The sequence below is a fragment of the Capricornis sumatraensis genome, chromosome 20, assembly GCF_032405125.1.
Source record: "Capricornis sumatraensis isolate serow.1 chromosome 20, serow.2, whole genome shotgun sequence".
Taxonomy (NCBI): Eukaryota; Metazoa; Chordata; class Mammalia; order Artiodactyla; family Bovidae; genus Capricornis; species Capricornis sumatraensis.
The window spans coordinates 21,332,134-21,355,376 of record NC_091088.1 but is presented as its reverse complement, the minus strand read 5'-3'; the positions used below and the strand labels follow the sequence as shown (position 1 = coordinate 21,355,376).

Here is a 23,243-nt window from a genome sequence, read left to right as displayed (position 1 = left end):
ATGGAATGCATTTATCAGTGGGCTGTGCAAACTGATAAAACTGAATAAAGTATCAAAACATAGGACCTCATATGTATGGAAGCTTAGTATATAATATAGCATGCTGGATCAAAAGGAAACACTTAATAATTGATGTTACACCAATTGACTGTTGATGTGAGATAACCTGTTTTGCCGGAGAAGGCGATGGCACCCCACTCCAGTACTCTTGCCTGGAAAATCCTATGGGCGGAGGAGCCTGGTGGGCTGCAGTCCATGGGGTCGCGAAGAGTCGGACACGACTGAGCGACTTCACTTTTACTTCTCACTTTCACGCATTGGAGAAGGAAATGGCAACCCACTCCAGTGTTCTTGCCTGGAGAATCCCAGGGACGGCGGAGCCTGGTGGGCTGCCGTCTCTGGGGTCGCACAGAGTCGGACACGACTGAAGTGACTTAGCAGCAGCAGCAGCAACCTGTTTGCATTTGGCATAAATGTTAAAACTAAAACTTCTAGAAGAAACTATTGGAGTATAGTTCTGTAACCTTTGGTTGGGACAGTTTATTAAAAACAGAGAAGACACAAAGTACAAACCATAAAGGTAAAATGTATCAATTTTATTCCCTTAAAATAAGTGACTTCTAGAACCAGCCAAAATATTGTAATCCTACTGTAGCTTATTGCTCTTATTATAACTGAAAACTAGATAGAATACAGAAAGCAATTGCATGAGGATTCTGAAAAGTAACCATTAGAAAGGGGGTTAGAAGGGAAGTATTCAAAACTTGAATACTAACCCCAAAAGGGGGTGAGAGTCAGTAGTTTGTTGTGGGTTTTTTCTTTCTCTTTGTAGAACTGATAGCAGGTATAGACACAGAAAGTTTGCTAGCCAGAACACTAAGAGAGGGGCCCCTACAAACTGCATGGGGCTTCCCTGGTTGATTTGTTTTTTCCCCTTACTAACTCTGCCCAAGGTTAGCACCAGTCACAGTAGCTATAGTAACAACTAAAACCCCAAGAGAAACCCCACGTCCTAACTGGTGGAATTTAGGGGAAGATTCGGTGATGTATGGAGGAAATTCCCATTGTTTTTGTTTTTGTTTTTTTCCTCTTTGTTCTTAGTCACTCAGAACTCACAGCAAATCAGGAGACTAAAAACTGAGGAAATTTTATCTTTCTAGCCAGCAGAGGAACTGGGAAGAGGGAACCAGGTTATCCAGAGAATGAGAAGGAAGCCTTGGAGAGCAAAGAGGTAGAGGAAGAAAGGTACTAATTCTGACTTAGCCCTGAGCTATGTATGCACACAGCAGGCCCGGAGAAACACAGCAAAGGTGTTGAGGACCACAGTACATTATAAACACTGCCCCGGTGCCTGAGAAGGGTGTGCTTTGGGCAAGTCTGCATGGCATAGCAAAGGTCTTGACAACTGAACCAGCACATGGAACTAACACCCAGACAAAGAGGCAGTACGTGCAGCCTGAACCTCACTGAGTAGGTGTCCTGATAAGCAACAGAACTCGACATTTTCCACAGATTTTTAAGGATCCAGAGTCTCAATATTATATTCAAAATGTCCAGGATGTAATTTTTTAATTACAATATAAAGAACCAGGGAAACATGATTATTTCTGAAAGGAGAATACAGGAGATCCCAACCCTAACAGTAGTCAAATGACAATTAATCAAAGATTTTAAATCAATAATGTAACCATGTTCCATGAGATAAAGGTAAACATTCCTGAAATGAGTGAAAAGATAGAACTTACCAGAGAAGCAGAAACTATAAAAAAGAACCAAGTGAAAATTTTAGAACTGAAGAAATACATCTTAAATTTTTGAAGAAATTATTCAATGTGTGGGCCAATATAAGAATGAAGGAAAGGCAGTAAACTTAAGAGGATTCAGTAGAAACTACCTAATCTGAATTGAGAAAAAAAGATTGAAAATATTTTATGCAAAAGCTTTAGGGACCTGTGGGGACAATTTCGAAAGATGTAAAATTCATGTAACTTAAGTACTAGACGAAGAGGAAAAGATGTTACCGAAAAAACATTTGAAGAAATAATTGCAAAAAATTTGGTGAAGGACATAAATTTACAGATTCGAGAAGCATAGCAAACACTAAACAGGATAAAAACAAACAAAACACAAAGCCTACTCATACCAAATCAAATTGCTTGAAACCAAAGGTTGAAAGCTTTGAGATCTGACAGAAATGATGCATTTTATATAAGGGAGCAACAATTTGAATGACTATGGATTTCTCTGCAGAAATTACCAAAGCCAAAGACTGTGCATCAAAACCTTTAAATGCTGAAATAACTGTAAAATTCAGAATTTTATATCCAGCAGAAATATCTTTTCAGAAATGAGGGCAAACAGAGCCCCAGCGAAGACAGAGAATTTATTGCCTGTGGACCTGCTATAAAAGAAATGCTAAAGGAAGTTCTTTAGAAAGAAATGGCACTAGGATGAATCTTCTAATATCATGAATGAAAGTGTACAGAAATGGTAAATAATCTGACATAAACTGTTTTACCAATATCAGGAGCAAAAGAGAGGATATCATTATAGACCCTCCATTAAAACGGTGGACATTTCTGTGCCCAAATCAAATATCTCAAATGAAATGACAAATTCCTTAAAAGCCTCAAGCTGCCCAAACACACATGTAAGAAGTAAAGATTTTTAAATTTAAAAAAAATAATAATAAAGTGTTTTGGGAGTAAAAAAAAAAAGAAGAAATATGTAATCTGTATGACTATATATTTGTGAAATGAATTCACAGTTTAAAACCTTACAAAGAAATCACCTAAATGGATAATATCAAATATTTAAAGAAGAAATGATGCTGATTCTTCTCAGTCTCTTCCAGGAAGTAAAAGAAGAGGAACACTTCTAAACTCTTACGCATCACCCTGAAACCACCAAAGACATTATTTGGAAACTGCTGATCAGTATTCCCCTTATGATGTTTTGCTTGATAATAGGAAATACATATATTTGGTGTTCATCCCCATTTCTGGCACAGAGCTCACAAAACTCTTGGAATTTCCTGAATGATAAGAGCAATTCAGCATCTTATGTTAACAATATTTAGTCTCTTGTCCTCAGTCCCTGAAAATGTTTCAGAGCCTTTATAAACCTGAAGTGAGTGTGTTGTTATTAATAACAAGCTCTTTTCAACCACAAGTGAGTTTATGTTAACGAGGTGACTTCTGGAAATCCATTGAATATGGAGGCTCATTACCAGGGTAGCCGGTAATCTTGTAAGTAAACTGATGTTCTGTAAGCCACTTTATTAAATTAAACTTTTAAATTTAAACTATTAAACGCTCTATTAAACTAAATTAAAGGAATCCAAAATTTAATGCTTTTGAGCTCTGGTGTTGGAGAAGACTCTTGAGAGTCCCTTGGACTGCAAGGAGATCAAACCAGTCAATCCTAGAGAAAATCAATCCTGAATATTCTTATTAGAAAGGCTTAAGCTGAAGCTCCAATACTCTGGCCACCTGATGCAAAGAGCCAATTCATTAGAAAAGACCCTGATGCTGGGAAAGATTGAAGGCAGGAAGAGAAGGGGATGACAGAGGACAAGATGGTTGAATGGCATCACTGACTCAATGGATGAGAGTTTGAGCAAGCTCCAGGAGATGGTGAAGGACAGGGAAGCCTGGCGTGCTGCAGTCCATGGGGTCACAGAGAGTCAGACACAACTGAGCAAATGAACAACAAGAATGAGACCTTAGGAAACTCAGACTTGTAGTGAGTCAGAATCACATGACAGCCTGATCTTGTGTTTGGCCTCTGAAGTGGAGGCTAATCCCCTGGGAGTAAGCCCTCAACCTTTGGAATCTGATGCTGTCTCTGGATAGCTGGAGTCATCACTGGATTGAATTATAGGACACCTAACTGATATTTGAGGATTGCTGTTGTAGTGGGGGTATGCAGAGGGAAGACCCACATGTTGGAATTGGTATCATAATTGTTACTCCAGAAAATAGATACAAAAATCCCTAACTAAGTATTGCCAGTCTAAATCAGCAATATATTAAAAAGTATATGTTCAAAAACCACAACCAAGTGTGGTTTATCCCAGGAATGCAAGGCTGATTCATATTTGAAAAATCAATATGATTCAATATGTAAAGAAAGAATGCTACATGATTATCTCAGTTTGTTAAAAGAATCAACACCCATTCATGATGAAAATATCAGAAAATTAAAAAGAGTGGAACTTCTATAACCTGATAAAGGATGTCTATCAAAATGTACAGCTGACACCATACCGAATGCTTTTTCTCCTCAAAATTAGCAACAAGATAACTGCCACTCAACACCATACTGGAAGTTGTAGATAGTGAAACGTGGCAAAAAACCTATTTTTCCAGATGACATAATCATCTGTGTAAAAAATTAACATGAAATATACCCTCAAAAAACTCCTGGAATAAAGTCAGTTTAGCAAGGTTGAATAAAAGACCGATAGGTAAATGTCAGTTGTATTTTTTCATATGTAATTGATGCTTGAAGATGTGTTTGAACTGCACTGATCCATTTGCACACAGATTTTTTTTAAAGGATAAATACCTACTACTATACCATCAGTGGTTGGTTGAATCCACAAATGTATAACCAAGGATACTGTGGGATGACTGTGAAGTTATACATTGATTTTTGACTGCAAGGAGGGTCCGCGCCTCCACGTCCCATGTTGATCAAGGCTCAGTTGTATTATCTGATTGAGTATTTGAAGAATGAACAATTGGAGTTCAAAATTAAGAAAGCAGCAATACCGTTAATGAGCCCTTGCCTCCCCCCCACCCCCAAAAAATAAACACAGCATCTATAAACTGCAGAACCCTGATAAAAAATTCAAAGACCTGAATAAATGGAAATATATACTATGTTTTCATTCCAGTCCCAAAGGCAATCCCAAAGAATGTTCAAACTACCGTCCAGTTAAACTCATTTCTCATGCTAGCAAGATGATGCTCAAAATCCTTCAAGCTAGGCTTCGGCAGTACATGAACTGGGAACATCCATATGTGCAAGCTGGATTTAGAAAAGGCAGAGCAACCAGAGAGCAAATTGCCAGCATCCACTGGATCATAGAAAAAGCAAGGGAATCCTAACAAAACATCTGCTTCATTGACTACACTAAAGACTTTGTGTGGATCACAACAAACCGGAAAGTTCTTCAAGAGATGGGAATATCAGACCCGCTTACCTGACTCCTGAGAAACCTGATTGCAGGACAAGAAGCAGCACTTAGAACCAAATGTGGAACAACAGACGTTCCAAATTGGAAAAGGAGTACTTCAAGGCTGTATATTGTCACCCTGTCTGTTTAACTCCTGTGGAGAGTACATCATGCAGAATCCTGGACTGGATGAGTTATAAGCTGAAATTAAGATTGCTGGGAGAATTACCAACAACTTCAGATATGCAAATGATACTACTGTAATAGTGGAAAGTGAAGGGGAACTAAAGAGCCTCTTGATGAGGGTGAGAGAGGAGAGTGAAAAAGCTGGTTTAAAACTCAACATTCAAAAAACTAAGATCATGATATCCAGTCCCATCACTTCATGGTAAATAGATGGGGAAGAAGTGGACACAGTGACATTTTATTTTCTTGGACTCCAGAATCACTGTGGATGGTGACTGAAGCCACGAAATTAAAAGACACTTGCTCTTTGAAAGAAAAGTATGACAAACCTAAACAGCATATTAAAAAGCAGAGACGTCACTTAGCTGACACAGGTCTGCATAGTCAAAGCTATGGTTTTTCCAGTAGTCACGTACAGATGTGAGAGTTGAACCATAAACAAGGCTGAATGTTGAAGAATTGATGGTTTTGAACTGTGGTGCTAGAGAACACTCTTAAAAGTCCCTTGAACAGCAAGGAGATCAAGTAAATCCTAAAGGAAATCATCCCTGAATATCTGCTGGAAGGATTGATGCTGAAGCTTCAATACTTTGACCACCTGATGTGAAGAGCTGACTCACTGGAAAAGACTGATGCTGGGAACAATTGAGGGCAGGAGGAGAATGGGGAGACAGAGGATAAGGTGGTTGGATGACATCACTGACTAAATGGACATGAGTGAGCAAACTCTGGGAGATAGGGAAGGACAGAAAAGTCTGGTCTGCTGCAGCTCATGGGGTTGCAGAGTCAAACACAACTTAGCAACCAAACAACAGCAATACTGTGTATACCTATTGAGGTGGACTCAGTAGTGTTAACAGAAGTTGTTCTGAAATAGATCTGTATAAACAAGCACAGTTCCAACTAAAACCCCTGCTATGTTTTTGTAAATATAGACAAACTGTTTTTAGAGTATAAGGAAAATGCGAGGAATTATAAGAGCCAAAACAATGTTCAAAAAACACAAATACTCACTACCTGATTTCAGATCTTCAGTAACCAAGATAGTGTGGTACTTACAAATGACAGATCAGTGGAACAGAATAGAACTCACACAAATATGACTTATTTTTTTCGTTGGAGATATGATGTCAGTTCAGTGGATAGTCTTGTCTTCAACAAATGGTGCTAAGAACAACCAGATACCCATATTAAAAAAAAAAAAAAATTTAACCTATACCTGTATTCTGAAGGAGATCAACCCTGGGATTTCTTTGGAAGGAATGATGCTAAAGCTGAAGCTCCAGTATTTTGGCCACCTCATGCAAAGAGTTGACTCATTGGAAAAGACTCTGATGTTGGCAGGGATTGGGGGCAGGAGGAGAAGGGGACAACTGAGGATGAGATGGCTGAATGGTATCACGGACTCGATGGACGTGAGTCTGAGTGAACTCTGGGAGATGGTGATGGACAGGGAGGCCTGGCGTGCTGCGATTCGTGGGGTTGCAGAGAGTCGGACAGGACTGAGCGACTGACTGAACTGTATTTATACCTTATATTAAAAGCTAACCTAAACTGGATTATAAACACAAGTGTAATACTGTAAAACTTTTAGAAGAAAACATAGTTGAAAACTTTGGGTTAGGGAGAGTTCTTAGATAAGACATCAAAGAAGAATCTATTTTTTAAAAACTATAAATTGAACTTCATTAAAATTAAAGCTTTTCCTTTTCACTGTTGAATGAAAAGAAAAGCCACTAAGAGAAAATATTTCTAAATCACTTGTCAAAAGTTTTCTTTAATCCAGAACTCAAAACTCAACTATAAGAAAAGTACCTAATTTAAAAATGAGTAAGAGATTTTGAACAGGCACCAGAGAATATTTCGACATTTCAAAACTGTGAATTAAAACCACAGTGGAATAGCTCTCTACCTCTATTATAATAACTAATATTTTAAAACAGACAGTACCAGGTGCTGGGAGCTATATAGAGCAATTGGGAATGTAGTAAGACTCCTGGTAGGAATACAGAATGATATAGCCGTTTTGGAAAACAGCTTGGTGATTTCCTATAAAGTTACCATGTGAGTGAGCAGTCTCCTGGCAGGGTAGCCAGGAGAAAGAAAAACATGTTTACACACAAAAAACTTGAAGGTAAATGTTTACAGTAGCTTCATCCATAATAGACATAAACTGGAAACAATCCAAATACTCTTCAGTTGTTAATAAACTGTGGTACATCTGTGTAGTGAAATCTATTCAGGAGTAATGAGATACAAACCATTGGGGATGCAGATGCATAGAAGAATCTCACATGCATTGTGCTAACTGAAGGAATCCTGACTCAGAATATACTATTATTTCATTTATATGAAATTATAACGTTTATGGGAAAGGTGGAACTACAGAACAGCAAAAGATTGGTTGCCAGGAATTAAAGTTGAAGACGGATTTGGACTGCTGAGGACCTGGACAGGATTTTCGCGGGGGTGGGGTGGGGGGTGCGGGTGGTGGTGATGGAACTGTTCTTGATTATGGTGTCTGTCACTTGACCCTGTGCGTTTGTCAGAGAATTTTATTTTATATTACTTGGGATGTGATTGAATGTCTTGATGTGACCAAGTATCAACAAGGATTGAAGAATGGAGATGCTCTCAACTTGGGAAAGCTATTGGGCATACCCTGGTAAAGATGAAAATGGTAATGTCTTATGACACAGCAACCACGTTTCTAAATGTGTACCCAGATGCTCATCGTGTGAGAGCGTAATCAGAATGCAAGAATGTTTACAGCAATATTTAATATTTTAAAAACTGGAAGCAAGCTAAATGTCCAAAAGGAAAATGGATAAGTAGTGACTTATTTCTACAACTGATACAAGATTTTAAAATACACAAATAAAAATATATAAAAATACTATGTTTTTATAGATACATAAATTTAAAAGTCTAAAAATGTACATAGTAATTATAAAAATTATACTCAAAACAGGGAATGTTGGAAAGATAGTAGGAACATAGATGGCTTTAGTTGTATAGTTGACCCTTGAACGACATAGAAGCTAGGGTCACTGACCACTCGCAGTTGAAATTCTGAGTATAACTTTATAGTCAACCCTTGGTATCTGAGGTTCCACATCCTCAGATTTAACCAGCTACAGACTGTGTAGTACCATGAAAGAAAGTGAAAGTGTTAGTCACTCAGTCATGTTAAGCTCTTTGCAACACAATGGTCTGTAGCCTGCCCGTCTCCTCTGTCCATGGGATTCTCCAGACAGGAATACTGGAGTGGGTTGCCATTCCCTTCTCCAGGGGATCTTCCCGAACTGGGGATCGAACAGGTCTCCCACATTTTAGGCAGATTCTTTACCATCTGAGCCACCAGGGAAACATAGTGTAATACTATAGTATGTGATTATTGAATAAAATCCACATAAATGGACCTGCATATTTGAAACCCATGTTCAGGGGTCAACTGTACACAGAATTGAACTGTACAAGTCCACATATATAGGTTTTATTCAGTAAATATTATAGTGCTATACAATCTGCAGCTGGTTGTGTCTATAGACACAAAACCACAAATACAAAGGTTGCATCGTAGGACTTGAGCACCTGCAGATTTTGGTATCCAGAGCAGGACCTTCCTAGAACCAATTACTCATTGCTACTGAGGGATGACTGTGCAGAGGTGAGGTGGGGTTTGTGGGTTTTGAGGGTTTTTTAATATTTAATAATTATTTAAGTGAAATTAATACTTTCAGTGTGGCTCTTTTATAAAATACCTCATGAAGAAATGATTTTATATGCATAAGTTTTTTAGAAATGTAACCTAGAATCTTAAATATTGAAGAAGGTTACTTTTAATATATAAAAGTAAATTGATTTTTTAAAGTTAACAAAAAAAACACTTGACATGGGAATTGTATCAAAATTTTTTAAATGAGTTCAACTAGAAGAATAAACAGATGATTTTATTTGAGGAATTTAAAAGAGAAAATGTTGAAGACCACAATAACCCTTGAATACTGAAAATGGGGTGAACTAGTTTACTACGGGTGATGTTCAAGAAAAATTCACTTACATATAAAAGTCGTTGGTGTTTGCATTTAAGTAGTGTTTTAATGTGTTTTATCAGTGGCCTTTCCATAAAAATAACAGCTTTCTGAGGATCTCATTGCATTTCTTTCGCGGTCTTTGAGGCCTCTAATAAAAAGCGTCCTTTTCCCCATTGGAGTTATGAACCAGTTGAGACAGTGAAACTTCAGAATAGCCCCTTTATTATAATAAAGGCTAGGAAGCTTATAGTGAGAGAATCCATCTAGACCTGCTAATTCCCTACCCACTAGGTCCACCTCCTACCTAAGACTAGACTGGAACATCCCATCCGAGGAAAGTGCATCTACAGAAGAGACCCACTTACCCAGGTCACTGTTATTCTCATTCACTGGTCCAGGGAAGGAGGAGAGGAAAAGTGAACAAATACCATCCCCGATCCAGGTGACTCTCTCCACTTCCCTGGGAGGGTATAGGAGTAGGTAAGAGGCCAAGAGTGTTTATGTTTAATTAAAGATCTGCAGTCTGGGTGAGAGAAGAGTAGTTTGTGCCCCAATCCACCCATTTCAGTTTGTTAGCCTCATAATGTTAGAAATATTTTCTGAAGATTATTTGAATTAAACTATTGTCAATATTTAGCTGTATTCACAATAGCAAAGAATGTTATTTTTGTCTTATGACTTACCTTAAAACTTTGATTTTTAAAAGTTACCTATTTAAGGCACATTTACTATGGCCTTATACAGGTATGTTTCTTTGGATTTAAAAAAACAGTAGAGAGTAAATACTTCAGACTTTTTGATGGTCTTCCTGATATTCAACTCTATCAAAACTAGGTTTTACGAACCTACTCACTTTTTCATTGATTGCTCTTTCTGAGCAAGAATTATACTGGATAGCACATTGACACTCTAATTGGAAGACCATAGAGTCTAATGGAGAAGACAAATAAAACTAATGTTAGTGATACTCACCACCAGACAGCCATGGGCAGAATATTCTGGTTATATAAATGATGGAGAAAGTAATGAAAACAGATTGTATATTTTAAACAAACATATTTCTTCTGTGTTAAAATACATTTATGAGGTTTAGTGAAGTTTTGAAATGGAAGTACATTAGCAGTAATTTTGCTCATGAAAGTGGCAAATTGGTCATTTCAGATAAGCCAGAGTTACTGGTCAAAATTTAACTCTGAGATATATTTTTAAGTTTTTGTTCTTAGTTTTATGTCATCAAGGTATTTTGGGGGGGGATGTTTTTGTTTTATGACGCCCTTTAAATTACAGGGTGGGTGTGGCATCATACTGCTACCTCAGAGATAGCGATCAGCAAGGTGAATACCTACTAGACATCTCCAGTGGCAATCAAAGAAATCTTTATTCTTCATTCATTAAAATTTTACTTTAATTGTAGAGTCACATATGAGCAACTATATCCAAAAATGAACCATGTATGTGAAGAGTGTGTGTATGTGTGTGTGCATCTATGTACACACATAAAAGGCATCCCAGGGAATGTGAAGAACATACATCTTAATAAGATTCAGACTGACTGAGGTTCACATCCTCGCTCTAAGTAACCTTGGGCAAGTTCCTTAGTCCCAGTGAGCCTTTCCTCCCAGCCCATAAAGAATAGTACCTGTTTCACTCTGTTCTTTTGGAGATTTTGCTCAAGGTGTTTCTAAGCCTAAAGTCTAATGTAACTCTTCAAATAAGAATGGGTCAAGGACATTTTAAGAAGACTGAGTGCCGGGTAGCAGACTGCCTATGACATTCGAGGAAAGGGGATACTAAGCAATAGAATACTAGTGCTTATTTAGAAACTCCAGTTTAAATCTTTGTGACTGAAAAGTTAGAAATTGTTCATTTATGGAGTAAAGTCATAAGACCACTTACATGTGCAACAGTAGGATAGTGGGTAAATAAATGACATCGTAGGAATGATTACAATTATGAAGTGATAGGTAAGTTCTGATGTGTTACAGCAAAAGCAGAGTGTGTGTATCTTAAAATTAGGCTTAGGTTTTAAAAATGAGGAAAAAACTGAAAAAAGTTCATCATAATAATTGATAGAGTGAAAGAATTATGAATGTTTCTTTCATTTTCCCAGTTTGTCAGTACCACAGATTGTTTTATAACAAGGAAAATATGTACGATAGTCATACCTCATGAAGCAGTAAGGTTTTCTTTATAGACAAAATGCAAGCTTTAGGTTCCTTAGCGCTTGGTTCCATTATTAAGACAACCAAAGAAACAGAACATTAGTCTTGGTTCTGTTACCTTCTTAGGCATCAGCCTTTTATCTCTTGTTTTTGCTGCAGCTATTATAATTCAGTTCAGTCCGCGTTACATACTGATTGGATAATAGAACTAGAAAATTAAAATTAATAACATTTTTAAAGCACTGTTTTTCTTTGTTTTAATGTTACAGATTTATTTGAGGTTCCTAGATTATCAAATGGAGCACTCAAATGAATGCAAGAGAAACTTTGTTGCAGTCTACGATGGAAGCAGTTCTATTGAAAATCTGAAGGCCAAATTTTGCAGCACTGTGGCCAATGATGTAATGCTGAAGACAGGAGTTGGGGTGATACGCATGTGGGCAGATGAAGGTAGTCGGCTAAGCAGGTTCAGAATGCTCTTTACTTCCTTTGTGGAGCGTAAGTAAATAATTTCTATAGCAGTGAGATCTTTTATATAATCATTTACTCAAAATATAATTATTGAGCATTTCCTTTTGACAAAGACTGCTAGTCACAGAATGTAGAAGTAAGTAGGTCTTAGTATGTATTCTTAAAGAATTGACTTGTCATAGGTGGAAAAAAAAGCATAGTAATGAATAAATTGCAACACTACCAGTTATAAGGATATATGGTAGGGAGTGCAAAAAGTGGAGACTTCTCAGGATTTTCAAAATTAAAAGGAATTATCAGTAGTATGAAGTCATCTTGGTAAATAATTATGAATCCACCAAACCATGCTCCCCAAAGATTTAGATAGACTGTTTTCTTTTTTTAATTTTTTAAAGTAATTTTAAGCTTATAAAAAGTTGTAAAATAGTAGCGTTCTCCTGTGCCCTTCACTCAGATTTGCCTAATGTTAACATCTTACAATACCATAGTAAAGCTGAATGTTAACACTGATGCAGTATTATCAACCAGTTTATAGACCTTACTCAGAACCCACTAATTTTCTCATTAATGTCCTTTTCTGATCCAGAATCGCAGATTGCTTTTGTCATATCTCCTTTAGTTTGCTCTGTTTGTGGCACTTTCTCAGTGTTTAATGACCTGGATGCATTTGAAGAGCACTAGCTAGCTACTTAGTAGAATGTCCATTGGTTTAGGTTTCTCTGATGTTCTCTCTCTCATGAACTGAGGTTATGCGTGTCTGTCAAGAATACAATAGAAATCACATTCCACCTTTCTCAGTACATAATGTGGGTTTGCCTCACACTAACTTGGATCACTTTCTTAAGGTACTATCTGCCACATTTCTACACTATAAACTTAACGATTTTTCTTTTCAAATTAATAACTCAGAGTATGCAAATACCCTTTTGCTCACTAACATTAGCATCCATTAGTGGTTTCTGCCTGTAATAACTATTACTATAGCATTTACTTCAAGGTGGTTTTCTGTTTCCATCAGTCTTTCTACATTTGTTAATTACAATTTTGTGAGCAAAAGCTATTCTTCCTCCTCATTTATGTATTCTATTTGTGTCACTATTAGCTCATGGATATTTATTTTACTCTATTATATATATAGCATTTATGATAGCATTTACTTTGGTGCTAAACGTCCCAGCTTTGGCCATTGGGAGCTCCTTCAGGTTGCATCCTGTACTCTTTGGGTAAGCCTGTTATTTTTTAACCGCTTCCTTTTCTGATACAGAAAGTAAAAATGGACCAGGCTCAACATTTGTTTTCTCTTTTAAGCCTTAGAATCAACCATGTTTCCAAAACGCCCTTTCCTTCTCTTCCAGTGAGAAATCTGACTCTGATTATCTACAGTATATTTATTTGTTCAATTCTAGAATATACATTGGGCTTCCGGGGTGGCTCAGACAATAAAGAATCCACCTGCAATGCAGGAGACTCAGCATCAGTTCTTCAGTACTCAGCCTACTTTGTGGTCCAGCTCTCAAATCTTTACATGACTACTGGAAGGACCATGGCTTATTGGCTTTGTCAGCAAAGTGATGTCTTTGCTTTTTAACACACTCTCTAGGTTTGTTATAGCCAAGAAGCAAGCGTCTTCTAATTTCATGACTGCAGTGACCATCTGCAATGATTTTGGAGCCCAAGAACAGAAAATCTGTCACTGCCTCCACTTTTTCCCTTCGATTTGCCATGAAGTAATGGGACCGGATGCTATGATCTTAGTTTTTTAATGTTGAGTTTTCAGCCAGATTCTTCACTCTCCTCTTTCACCTTCATCAAGAGGCTCTTTAATTCCTCTTTGCTTTCTGCCATTTGAGTGGTACTAATCTGAAGTTGATATTTCTCCCAGCAATCCTGATTATAGTTTGCTACTCATCCAGCCTGGCATTTTGCATGATGTACTCTGCATATAAGTTAAATAAACAGGGTGACAGTATACAGACTTGTCGTTCTCCTTTCCCAGTTTGGAACCAGTCTGTTGTTCCATGTCCAGTTCTAACTGTTGCTCCTGACCCTCATACAGGTTTCTCAGGAGACAGGTTAGATGGTCTGGTGTCCCATCTCTTGAAGAATTTTCCACTGTTTGTTTGTGATCCACACTGGCAAAGGCTTTCACATAGTCAATGAAATAGAAGTAGATGCTTTTCTAGAATTCCCTTGCTTTCTCTATGATGCAGCGGATGTTGGCGATTTGATCTCTGGTTCCTCTGCCTTTTCTAAATCCAGCTTGTACATCTGGAGGTTCTCAATTCAAGTACTACTGAAGCCTAGCTTGAACGATTTTGAGCATAGCCTTACTAGCCCCTGGTGGCTCAGAGGTTAAAGCGTCTGCCTGCAATGCAGGAGACCTGGGTTCGATCCCTGGGTTTGGAAGATCCTCTTGAGAAGGAAATGGCAACCCACTCTAGTATTCTTGCCTGTAGAATCCCATGGACGGAGGAGCCTGGCCAGCTACAGTCCACAGGGTCACAAAGAGTCACACGACTGAGCAACTTCACTTCACTTACTAGCATGGGAAGTGAGTGCAATTTTCAGGTAATTTGAACATTCTTTAGCCCTGCCCTTTGGAACTGGAATGAAAACTGACCTTTTCCAGTCCTGTGGCCACTGTGGGGTTTTGCCAAATGCCCTTCTATAGTGGTTATACATATTTTTAAACTATGGTAAAGTATACCCTAAGCCATTTTTAAGTGGACAGTTCAGTGGCATTAAGCAGTCACAGCGTCATACAGCCATCACCACTATCCACTTGCAGAACTTAGGTAACATCCCAAATTAAAACTCTATACCCATTATATGATAACTTCCATTCCCTATTCCCCCAGCCCCAGGTAACCTCTATCTACTTTCTGTCTCCATGAGTTTCCCTGTTCTAGATACCTCATATAAATGGAATATTTGTCCTTTTGTGTCTGATTTATTACACTTGGTATGTTTCTAAGAATTTCAGTCCTTTTTATGGCTGAATAATTTTCCATTTTACATAAACATTTTTGTTTATCATTCCATCTATTGTTGAACACTTGAGTTTCTGCTTTTGGCTATTATGAATAAAGCCACTATGGATACTGGCGTAGAGTTATCTCTTTGAATCTCTGATTTCAGTTTTTGCTTTTAGGTATATACTATACCTAGAAGTGGAATTGCTGGATCATATAAATATTGTTTATTTAAAAATTTTTTATTTTTCACTGGAGTATAGCCAATTAACAATGTTGTAATAGTTTCAGGTGGACAGCAAAAGAATTCAGCCGTACATATACATGTTTCTGTTCTCCCCCAAACTGCCCTCCCATCTAGACTGCCACGTAACCTGGAACAGAGTTCCTTGTGCTATCCAGTAGGTTCTTATTGGTTATCCTCCTTAAATACAATATTATGTACATGTTGATTCCAAACTCCCTAACTAAATATCAGTATTCTATATTGAATATTAAACTTTAATATCAGAATATTAAAATTTAAAATCTATTCAAATTTTTGAGGACCACCAGCTGTTTTCACAGCAGCTGTTCCATTTTACATTCCCTCCAGCAATGCAATAGGGTTAGTCCCCATCCTCTTTTTTTTAACAGTAGCCATCCTAATGGCTATGTGAAATGTGATTTTTTTTCATTTGTGATTCCAGTTTGTATTTTCCCTAATGATGAGTGGTGTTGAGTATCTTTTCATGCTTCTTGGCCATTTGTATGCCTTCTTTAGTGAACACCTCATTTTATTGCACTTCACAGACACTGCATTTCTTTTTTGCACATTGAAGTCTTGTGGCTCCTCTGCCTTAGGCAAGTTGGTCAGAACCATTTTTTCAGCATTTGCTCACTTCATGTTTCTGTGTTACATTTTAGTAATTATCACAACATTACAAACTTTTTCATTATTGTATGTATTACGGTGATCTGTGATCAGTGATATTTGATGTTATTATTGCAAAAAAATTATGACTTCCTGAAAGCTCAGATGGCAGTTAGCATTTTTAAGCAGTAAAATATTTTTAAATTAAGGTATGTGCGTTATTTTCTTAGACATAATACTGTTATGTACTTAATACATTACAGCATAGTATAAGCATACCTTTTATATGCAGTGGGAGACCAAAACCTTTGTATGACTCGGTTTACTACAATACTTGCTTTATTGCAGTGGTCTGAAAGTGTGGCGTGCTTGTACTTAGTCCTTTACTCATTTCCTAACTTGAAAATGAAAGTGTTAGCCACTCAGTTCGTGCCTGACTCTTTGCGACCCCATGGGCTGTAGCCCACCATGCTCCTCTGTTCATGGAATTATCCAGGCAAGAGTACTGGAGTGGGTAGCTATTCCCTTCTCCAGGAGATTTTCCCAACCCAGGGGTCAAACCCAAGTTTCCTTTATTGCAGGCAGTTTCTGAACCATTTGAGCCACCTGGTAGGTTCTTGGTTTTTTGTTAAGCTGTAGAAGTTCTTTATATATTCTGGATATTAATCTCTCATAAGGTATATGATTAGCAAGCATTTTTTCCCATTCTATGCATTATCTTTTCACTGTCCTGATAGTGTACTTTGAGAAAACAAAAATTTGATGTTACCCAGTTTGTCTGTTTTTTCCTTTTTGTCTGTGCTTTCGGTGTCATAATCAAGAAATCATTGCCAAAGACATTATGAAGCTTTTCCTCTATTTTTAAAAATATTTGATAGCAAGGTTTTATTAATTTCTAGTATTGTATGTCTTGTGTATACAGTGTCATATTTTTATTTTTGCACACTGCAGCATCGCCACCACCAGAAGCTTATTTCCCACCTGTCACTGTACAGTCGGCCTCCTTTACGCATTTGTCCTCCCCACCCCCCATAACCACTGCTCTGTTTTCTGTAACTGTGTGTTTGGTTTGGTCTGTTGTTTGTTTTTTTAAATAATCCACATAAGAATGAAATCTGTGGTGTTTGTCTTTTTCCATCTGATTTATGTCATTTAGTTTAATACCCTTTGGGTCTATCTATCCATGTTGTTGCAAATGACAAGGTTTCATCTTTTCTTACAATTGAGTACTAGTCCATTTTATATATACGTATATACCACATGTTTATCCATTCATCCATCAGTGGGGCTTTGGTTCCTTCGATATCTTGGCTATTGTAAATAATGTTGAGATGAACATAAATCTTTTTAAATTAGTATTTTCTTATTCTTTGGCTAAATACCCAGAAGTGGAATAGCTGGATCACGTGGAAGTTCTGGTTCTTAATTTTTTGAAGAGTCTCTGTACTGCTTTCCATAATGTCTGCAACAACTTAACATTTCCACCAAAACTGTATGAAGGTTGCTTTTCTTCACGTCCTCTCTAACACTTGTTATCTCTTATCTTTTTGATAATAGCCATTCTGACTGGTGTGAGGTAGTATCTCATTATTGTTTTGATTTGCATTTCCCTAATAATTAGTGATGTTAAGCACTTTTTCACGTGCCTGTTGGCCATTTGTATGTCTTCTTTGGAACAATGTCTATTGAATACCTCTGCCCATTTTTTAAATCCAGCTCTTTGTTTTTTGGTTGTTGAGTTGTATGTGTTATTTCTTGGGTATATAATTTGCAAATATTTTCTCCTATTCAGTAGGTTGCATTTTCATTTCTTGATGGCTTCCTTTCCTGTACAAAAGCGTCTTAGTTTGATGTAGTCTCACATTTTATTTTTGCTTTTAATTCCTTTGCCTGAGGAGACATATTCAGAAAACTGTTTGCTAAGACCAAGAGCAAAGAGTGTACTGCTTGTTTTCATCAAGGAGTTGTATGGTTTCAGGTCTTGCATGCAAGTATCTGATCTATTTGGAGCTGACTTGTGTGGGGGGGGTTAAGGTAGTGATCTAGTTTCATTCTTTCTCATGTGGCTGTCCAGTTTTCCTTGTGCCATTTATTGAAAAGACTATTCTGTCTCCATTGTAAGTTCTTTGCTTCTTTGTTTTAAATTAGTTGTTCATATATGTGTGGGTTTATTTCTGGGCTCTCCGTTCTTTTCCATTAGTCTCTGTGTCTGTTTTCTGCCAATAACATGCTACTTTGAATGCTGTAGCTTAGTAATATAATTTGAAATCAGGGAGTGTGATACCTCCAGTTCTGTCCATTTTTCTCAGGATTGCTTTGACTATTTGGGGTTTTTTTTATGTTTCTATATAAATTTTAGAGTTTTTTGTTCTGTTTCTGAGAAAATGTCCTTGGAATTATGATAGGAATTGCATTGAATCTATAGTTTGCTTTAGGTAATTTGGACATTTTAATAATGTGAATTCTTCAGTCCATGAGCACAAAGTATATTTCCATTAATTTCTGTCTTCAGTTTCTTTCAACAATAATCTTACAGTTTTCAGTGTACGGGTCCCATACCTCCTGGGTAAGTTTATACTTAGTGTTGTATTCTTTCTGTTGTGATTGTAAATGGGATTCTCTTAACTGCGTTTTTGTTAGTTCATTGCTAGTATATAGAAATGCACCATATTTGTTTATATTGATCTTCTACCCTGCAACTGCTGTATTCTTTTTATTATTTCCAAAAGTTTTTTGGTGAATTTTTTAGAGTATTCTATGTATAAAATCTTATCATCCACAAGTAGTTACAGTTTTACCTCTTGTTTTACAATTTGGGTACCTTTTATTTCTTTTTCTTGCATTATTTCTCTGGTTAGGACTCCCAATACTGTGTTGAAGAAGAGTGGCAAGATTGGGCATTCTTGTCTTGTTCCTGATCTTAAAGGAATAGCTTAAAGTTTTCATCACTGAGTATTACATTAGATACAGGTTTACCGTATATGGCCTTTATTATATTTTTGGTACATTCCTCCTATACCAATTTTATTGAGAGTTTTTATCATAAGTGAATATTAAATCTTGTCAGATGCTTCTTCATCTGTTGAGACAGTCATGGATTTTATCCTTCGTTTTGTTCATGGGTGTATCATATTGATTAGTTCGTGGATGTTGAAACACCCTTGCATCCCTAGGGTAAATCCCACTTGATCATGTTGTACGATCTTTTTAATGTGTTATTGTATGGTTTGCTAGCATTTTATCGAGAACTTTTGCATCTGTGTTCATCAGAGATACTGGCCTGTAATTTTCTTTGAAGTGTCTTCCCTGGTTTTGCTGTCGGTGTAACGGTGGCCTAATGGAATGAGTAGGAAGTATTCTCTCTTCTTCAGTTTGTTGGGAGAGATTGAGAAAGATAGGTATTAAATCTTGAATGATTGGTAGAATTCACATGTAAAGCCATCTGGTCCTGGACTTTTGTTTTGGGGGGGTATTTTTTGTTATTTTGACCGCTTTACTAGTGATCAGTCTCTTAAAATTTTCTGTTTCTTCATGGTTGTCTTGGAAGGTTGGATGGTTCTAAGAATTTGTCCATTCTGGGTTGTCCGATTCATAGTCATATAGTTGTTCATAATATTCTCGTCATCCTTTATATTTCTGTGGTATCCTTGTTATTTCTCCTCTTTTATTTATCAGATCCTTCTCTCTTTTTTTCGTAGACCAGCAAAAGTTTTGTCAGTTTTGTTTATCTTTTCAAAGGAGCATCTCTGAATTTCATCTGTCTTTCCTGTTGTCTTTTTAGTGTCTATTTCACATATTTCTGCTTTGATTTTTATTAGTTCTTGCCTTCTACTAACTTTGGACTTCATTCTTCTTTTTATGGTTCGTTTAGATGTAAGGTTAGATTTGAGATTTTTTAAGTTTCTCAGGGTAGGCCTGTATAACTGTAACTTTCCCTCTCGGTATTGCTTTTGCTGCATCCCCATAGATTTGGTATGTCATATTTTCATTTGTCTTCATGTATTTTATTTTATTTTCGGTGATCTAATTCTTACTCTGTAGCATTTGTTTAGCCTTCACATATTTGTAGATTTTCTCAGCTTTCTCCTTGTAGTTGATATCTAATTTCACACTTTTGTGCTCAGAAAAGATACTTGATATAATTCGATTCTTAACTTTATTAACGTTTGTTTTGTGTCCCAACATATGGTCTGTTCTTGACAATACTTCATGTGCACTTGAGACGAAAGTGGATTCTCCGTTTGGATAGAATGTTCTGTGCAAATCTATCCAGTCCTTCTGGTTTAATGCGTCTGTGTTAAGTGCATGTATATGAATAACTCTTATTATGTCTTCTTGATGAATTGTCCCCTTTATCATTATATAATGTCCATCTTTGTCTCTTGTTACCTTTTTTGGCTTGAAGCCTGTGTTTTCTGATGTGAGTTTGGCTACTCCTGCTTTTGCTGGCTACCATTTGCTTGGAACATCATCTTCCATCCCTTCACTTTAAGCCTACTTGTCTGCAGAGCTGAAGTGAGTCTCCTTGGGTCTTGCATTTTAATTCACTCAGCCACTCTGTGACTTTTGATTGGTGAATTCCGTCCATTTACATTTAGCATGAATATTGATAAATGAAAATATAGTACTGCCATTTCATTTTCATTTTTTGTTTTCTGGTTGCTCTGTATGTCCATTGTTGTTTTTTCCTTATGTTTCTGTTTGGAGCTTTTCTGGGATATTTTTTCAGTTTCATCTTTTTATGTTTTGTTGTTACTGTAAAGTTTGTATAAAATGTCTCATAGTTAAAATATCCTTTTTTCTGTTGACAGCATCTTGCTTTTACTTGCCTATATGAGTTCTGACCTTTTCCTTCTCCCCTTTTATGTTTTAGATGTCTGATTTCCTCAATTATTTCTTGTTACAAGTTTGTTACCAAATTGAAGTAGCTATAAATTATTTTTATAAATTATTTCCCTTTAACCTTTTTTCTATGATACGTTTAATATTCTGATGTTAGAGTTTCAGTTTTCTCTGTCACCCTACTCAAAGTTGTGTATACTTTTTCCTTCTCATTTCAGGTAGAAGAGGTCATTTCAGCGTTTTTTTGTAAGGCAGTTACAGTGTTGATGAACTCTCTCAGGTGTAGTCTGGGGGAAAGCCTTTATTTCTTGTTCATATTTGAATGATAATTTTGCTGAAAAGAATATTTTTGACTGGCAATTTTTATCTTTCAGTATCATGTGTAGGATATGCCACTCCCTGCTGACCTGTAGAGTTTATTCTGAGAAACCTGCTAATAGTTTACTTTGTAAGTTAACATCTTCCCCCCACCCCCACCAACCCCTTCACCCCCCCCCCCCGCCCCCGCCATGGCTGGCTGCCTTTAAAATTCTTTCTCTGCCACTGAGTTTCAACAGTTTTAATATAATGTGTCTTGGAAAAGGTCTTTCTGCATGAGGTAATTAAATGTTCTCTTAGTTTCTTATATATCCAGTTCCTTCCCCAGTTTGGGGAAGTTCTCAGCTATTATTTCTTGAAATAAATTGTTCTTTTCTCCTTCTGTTTTCCTTCTGGTATACCCATTATCCTAATGTTGCCCTTCCTAATAGACTTAGATAGTTCTCATAGAATTTCCTCATTTTTTGGTCTTAATTCCCTCCTTTTCTACCTGTATCATTTCTAGATTTCCGTCTTCAAGCTTCCATACGGCCTGCTGTCTTTCCAGTACTTTCTTCATCTCATTTGTTAAGTTCTTCAGCTCCAGAATTTGTTTTCTAGAGTTTCAATCACTTTTATAAAGTATTACTTCTGTTCATTAAGTTTATTCCTAAACACATTGAACTGCCTATCTGAGTTTTCTTGAAGCTGGTTGAGTTTCTGTCTGATGGTTCATTTGAACAGTCTATCAAATCTCATTGTTCTGAGACAGAGTTTGGTTTCCGGAGAACATTCATTTTCTTTTTGTGATACCATGTTACCATGGTTCTTCATTGTGCTTGATGAGTTGTTCCCCTTCTGGCACATTTGAAGTACCAAACATCTTTCTTTTTTAGTAAAGCTTCCCCCAGCCCACCCTACTTGATTTTGATTCTAAGAGTTCTACAGGTTAGAAATCAGAGGCCTTTCTCTAGTTTTTCAGTAGGTGGCGCTATAGCACAAATTTTGGTTTCTCTTACCTGCGCTGCCTCTGGTTGTATTTGAGAGTTGGCACTTTCCTTGTCATTTTCTTTGTTGTCATTGTGCCTCAATGGTCTTTGGTGCCTTGATGCTGCTGGCATCGACGCTTGGAGCACAAGGATCACAGGCACTTCACCGCGTTTGGGATCTACCGAGGTGCAGGCTTTGTTACTGTGGGAGTAGGGCAGGGGGAAGGGGAGCTGGAGAGCAGGTATCTCTGCTGTGACCAGCATTGCTGGCTTCCAGGCAGCGCCACTGCGGGTAGGAGGAATGGGCCAGCCGACCCGTGTGCCTTTGGTTGTGAGCCCGCTGCAGCCAAAAGGCTGGCGGTTCGTGGACCACCTCCCCTGCTGCCAGCAGTTTCTCTGGGATTGCTGGCTCCGCCATAGCAGCAAAGCGGTGCAGGCGGTGATTCTGCCGTTGCCTGGATTACACCTCCTGTTGGTGTTCCATTGCACCCACCTTTAGGTATAGACATGTGCAGTTCTCCAACATCCTGGTCTGCTGGGCAGAGTTGAGTTATGGATGTTTAACTGGTTGTAGACTGAAGGAAGAGACAGAGGGAGCACTTGAACCATCATTAAACTGACTACACTCCCTTTTTCCATGTTTTCTTTTAAAATTTTTATAGTTTTTACTCTTACATTTAGGTCTTTGATTCATTTCAAATTAATTTCTTCAGCTTCATTCTTTTGCATGTGAATATACAGCTTTCCAGAGTCATTTCTTGAAAAGACTGTCCTTTCCGCTTTTAATCATCTTTTAACCCTTGTCAAAAATCAGTTGTCCATATATTAATACATGTGACAGTCTATTTGAGAGGCTCTTTATTCCATTGATCTATTTGTCTATCGTAATGCCAATTACTTTGATTACTGTAGCTTTATAGTAAGTTTTGAACTTAAGAATCTTTCAACTCTGTTCTTTTTCAACTTTAACTATTCAGGGTCCCTTGAGATTCCATGAATCTTACAATAAGTTTTTCTATTCTGTAAAAAATAGTTTTGGAATTTTGATAGGAAACACAATGAGCCTGTGGATGGTATCATCATTTGTTCCTTACTAGTGTATAGATATGTAACTAATTTTTGTTGATTTTTGTATCCTACAATTTTGCTGAATTAGTTTATTTGCTCTGAATGTATGTCTGTATTGTGGTCTTTTCAAGTTTACTATTTGTAAGGTCATGTCATCTGCCAACAGAGATAACTTTATAGTTTC

General features: G+C 37.2%; 1 protein-coding gene across 1 annotated transcript in view; it reads left to right on the top strand.

Annotated features, from left to right (window-relative positions):
• Window positions 1-23,243, top strand: part of NETO2 (neuropilin and tolloid like 2) — a 53,045-nt gene that overhangs the window by 17,371 nt on the left and 12,431 nt on the right. Inside the window, exon 7 of the mRNA XM_068992274.1 lies at window positions 11,837-12,065. Coding sequence (XP_068848375.1) covers window positions 11,837-12,065 — 229 coding nt within the window. The remainder of the gene's footprint in view (window positions 1-11,836; window positions 12,066-23,243) is intronic.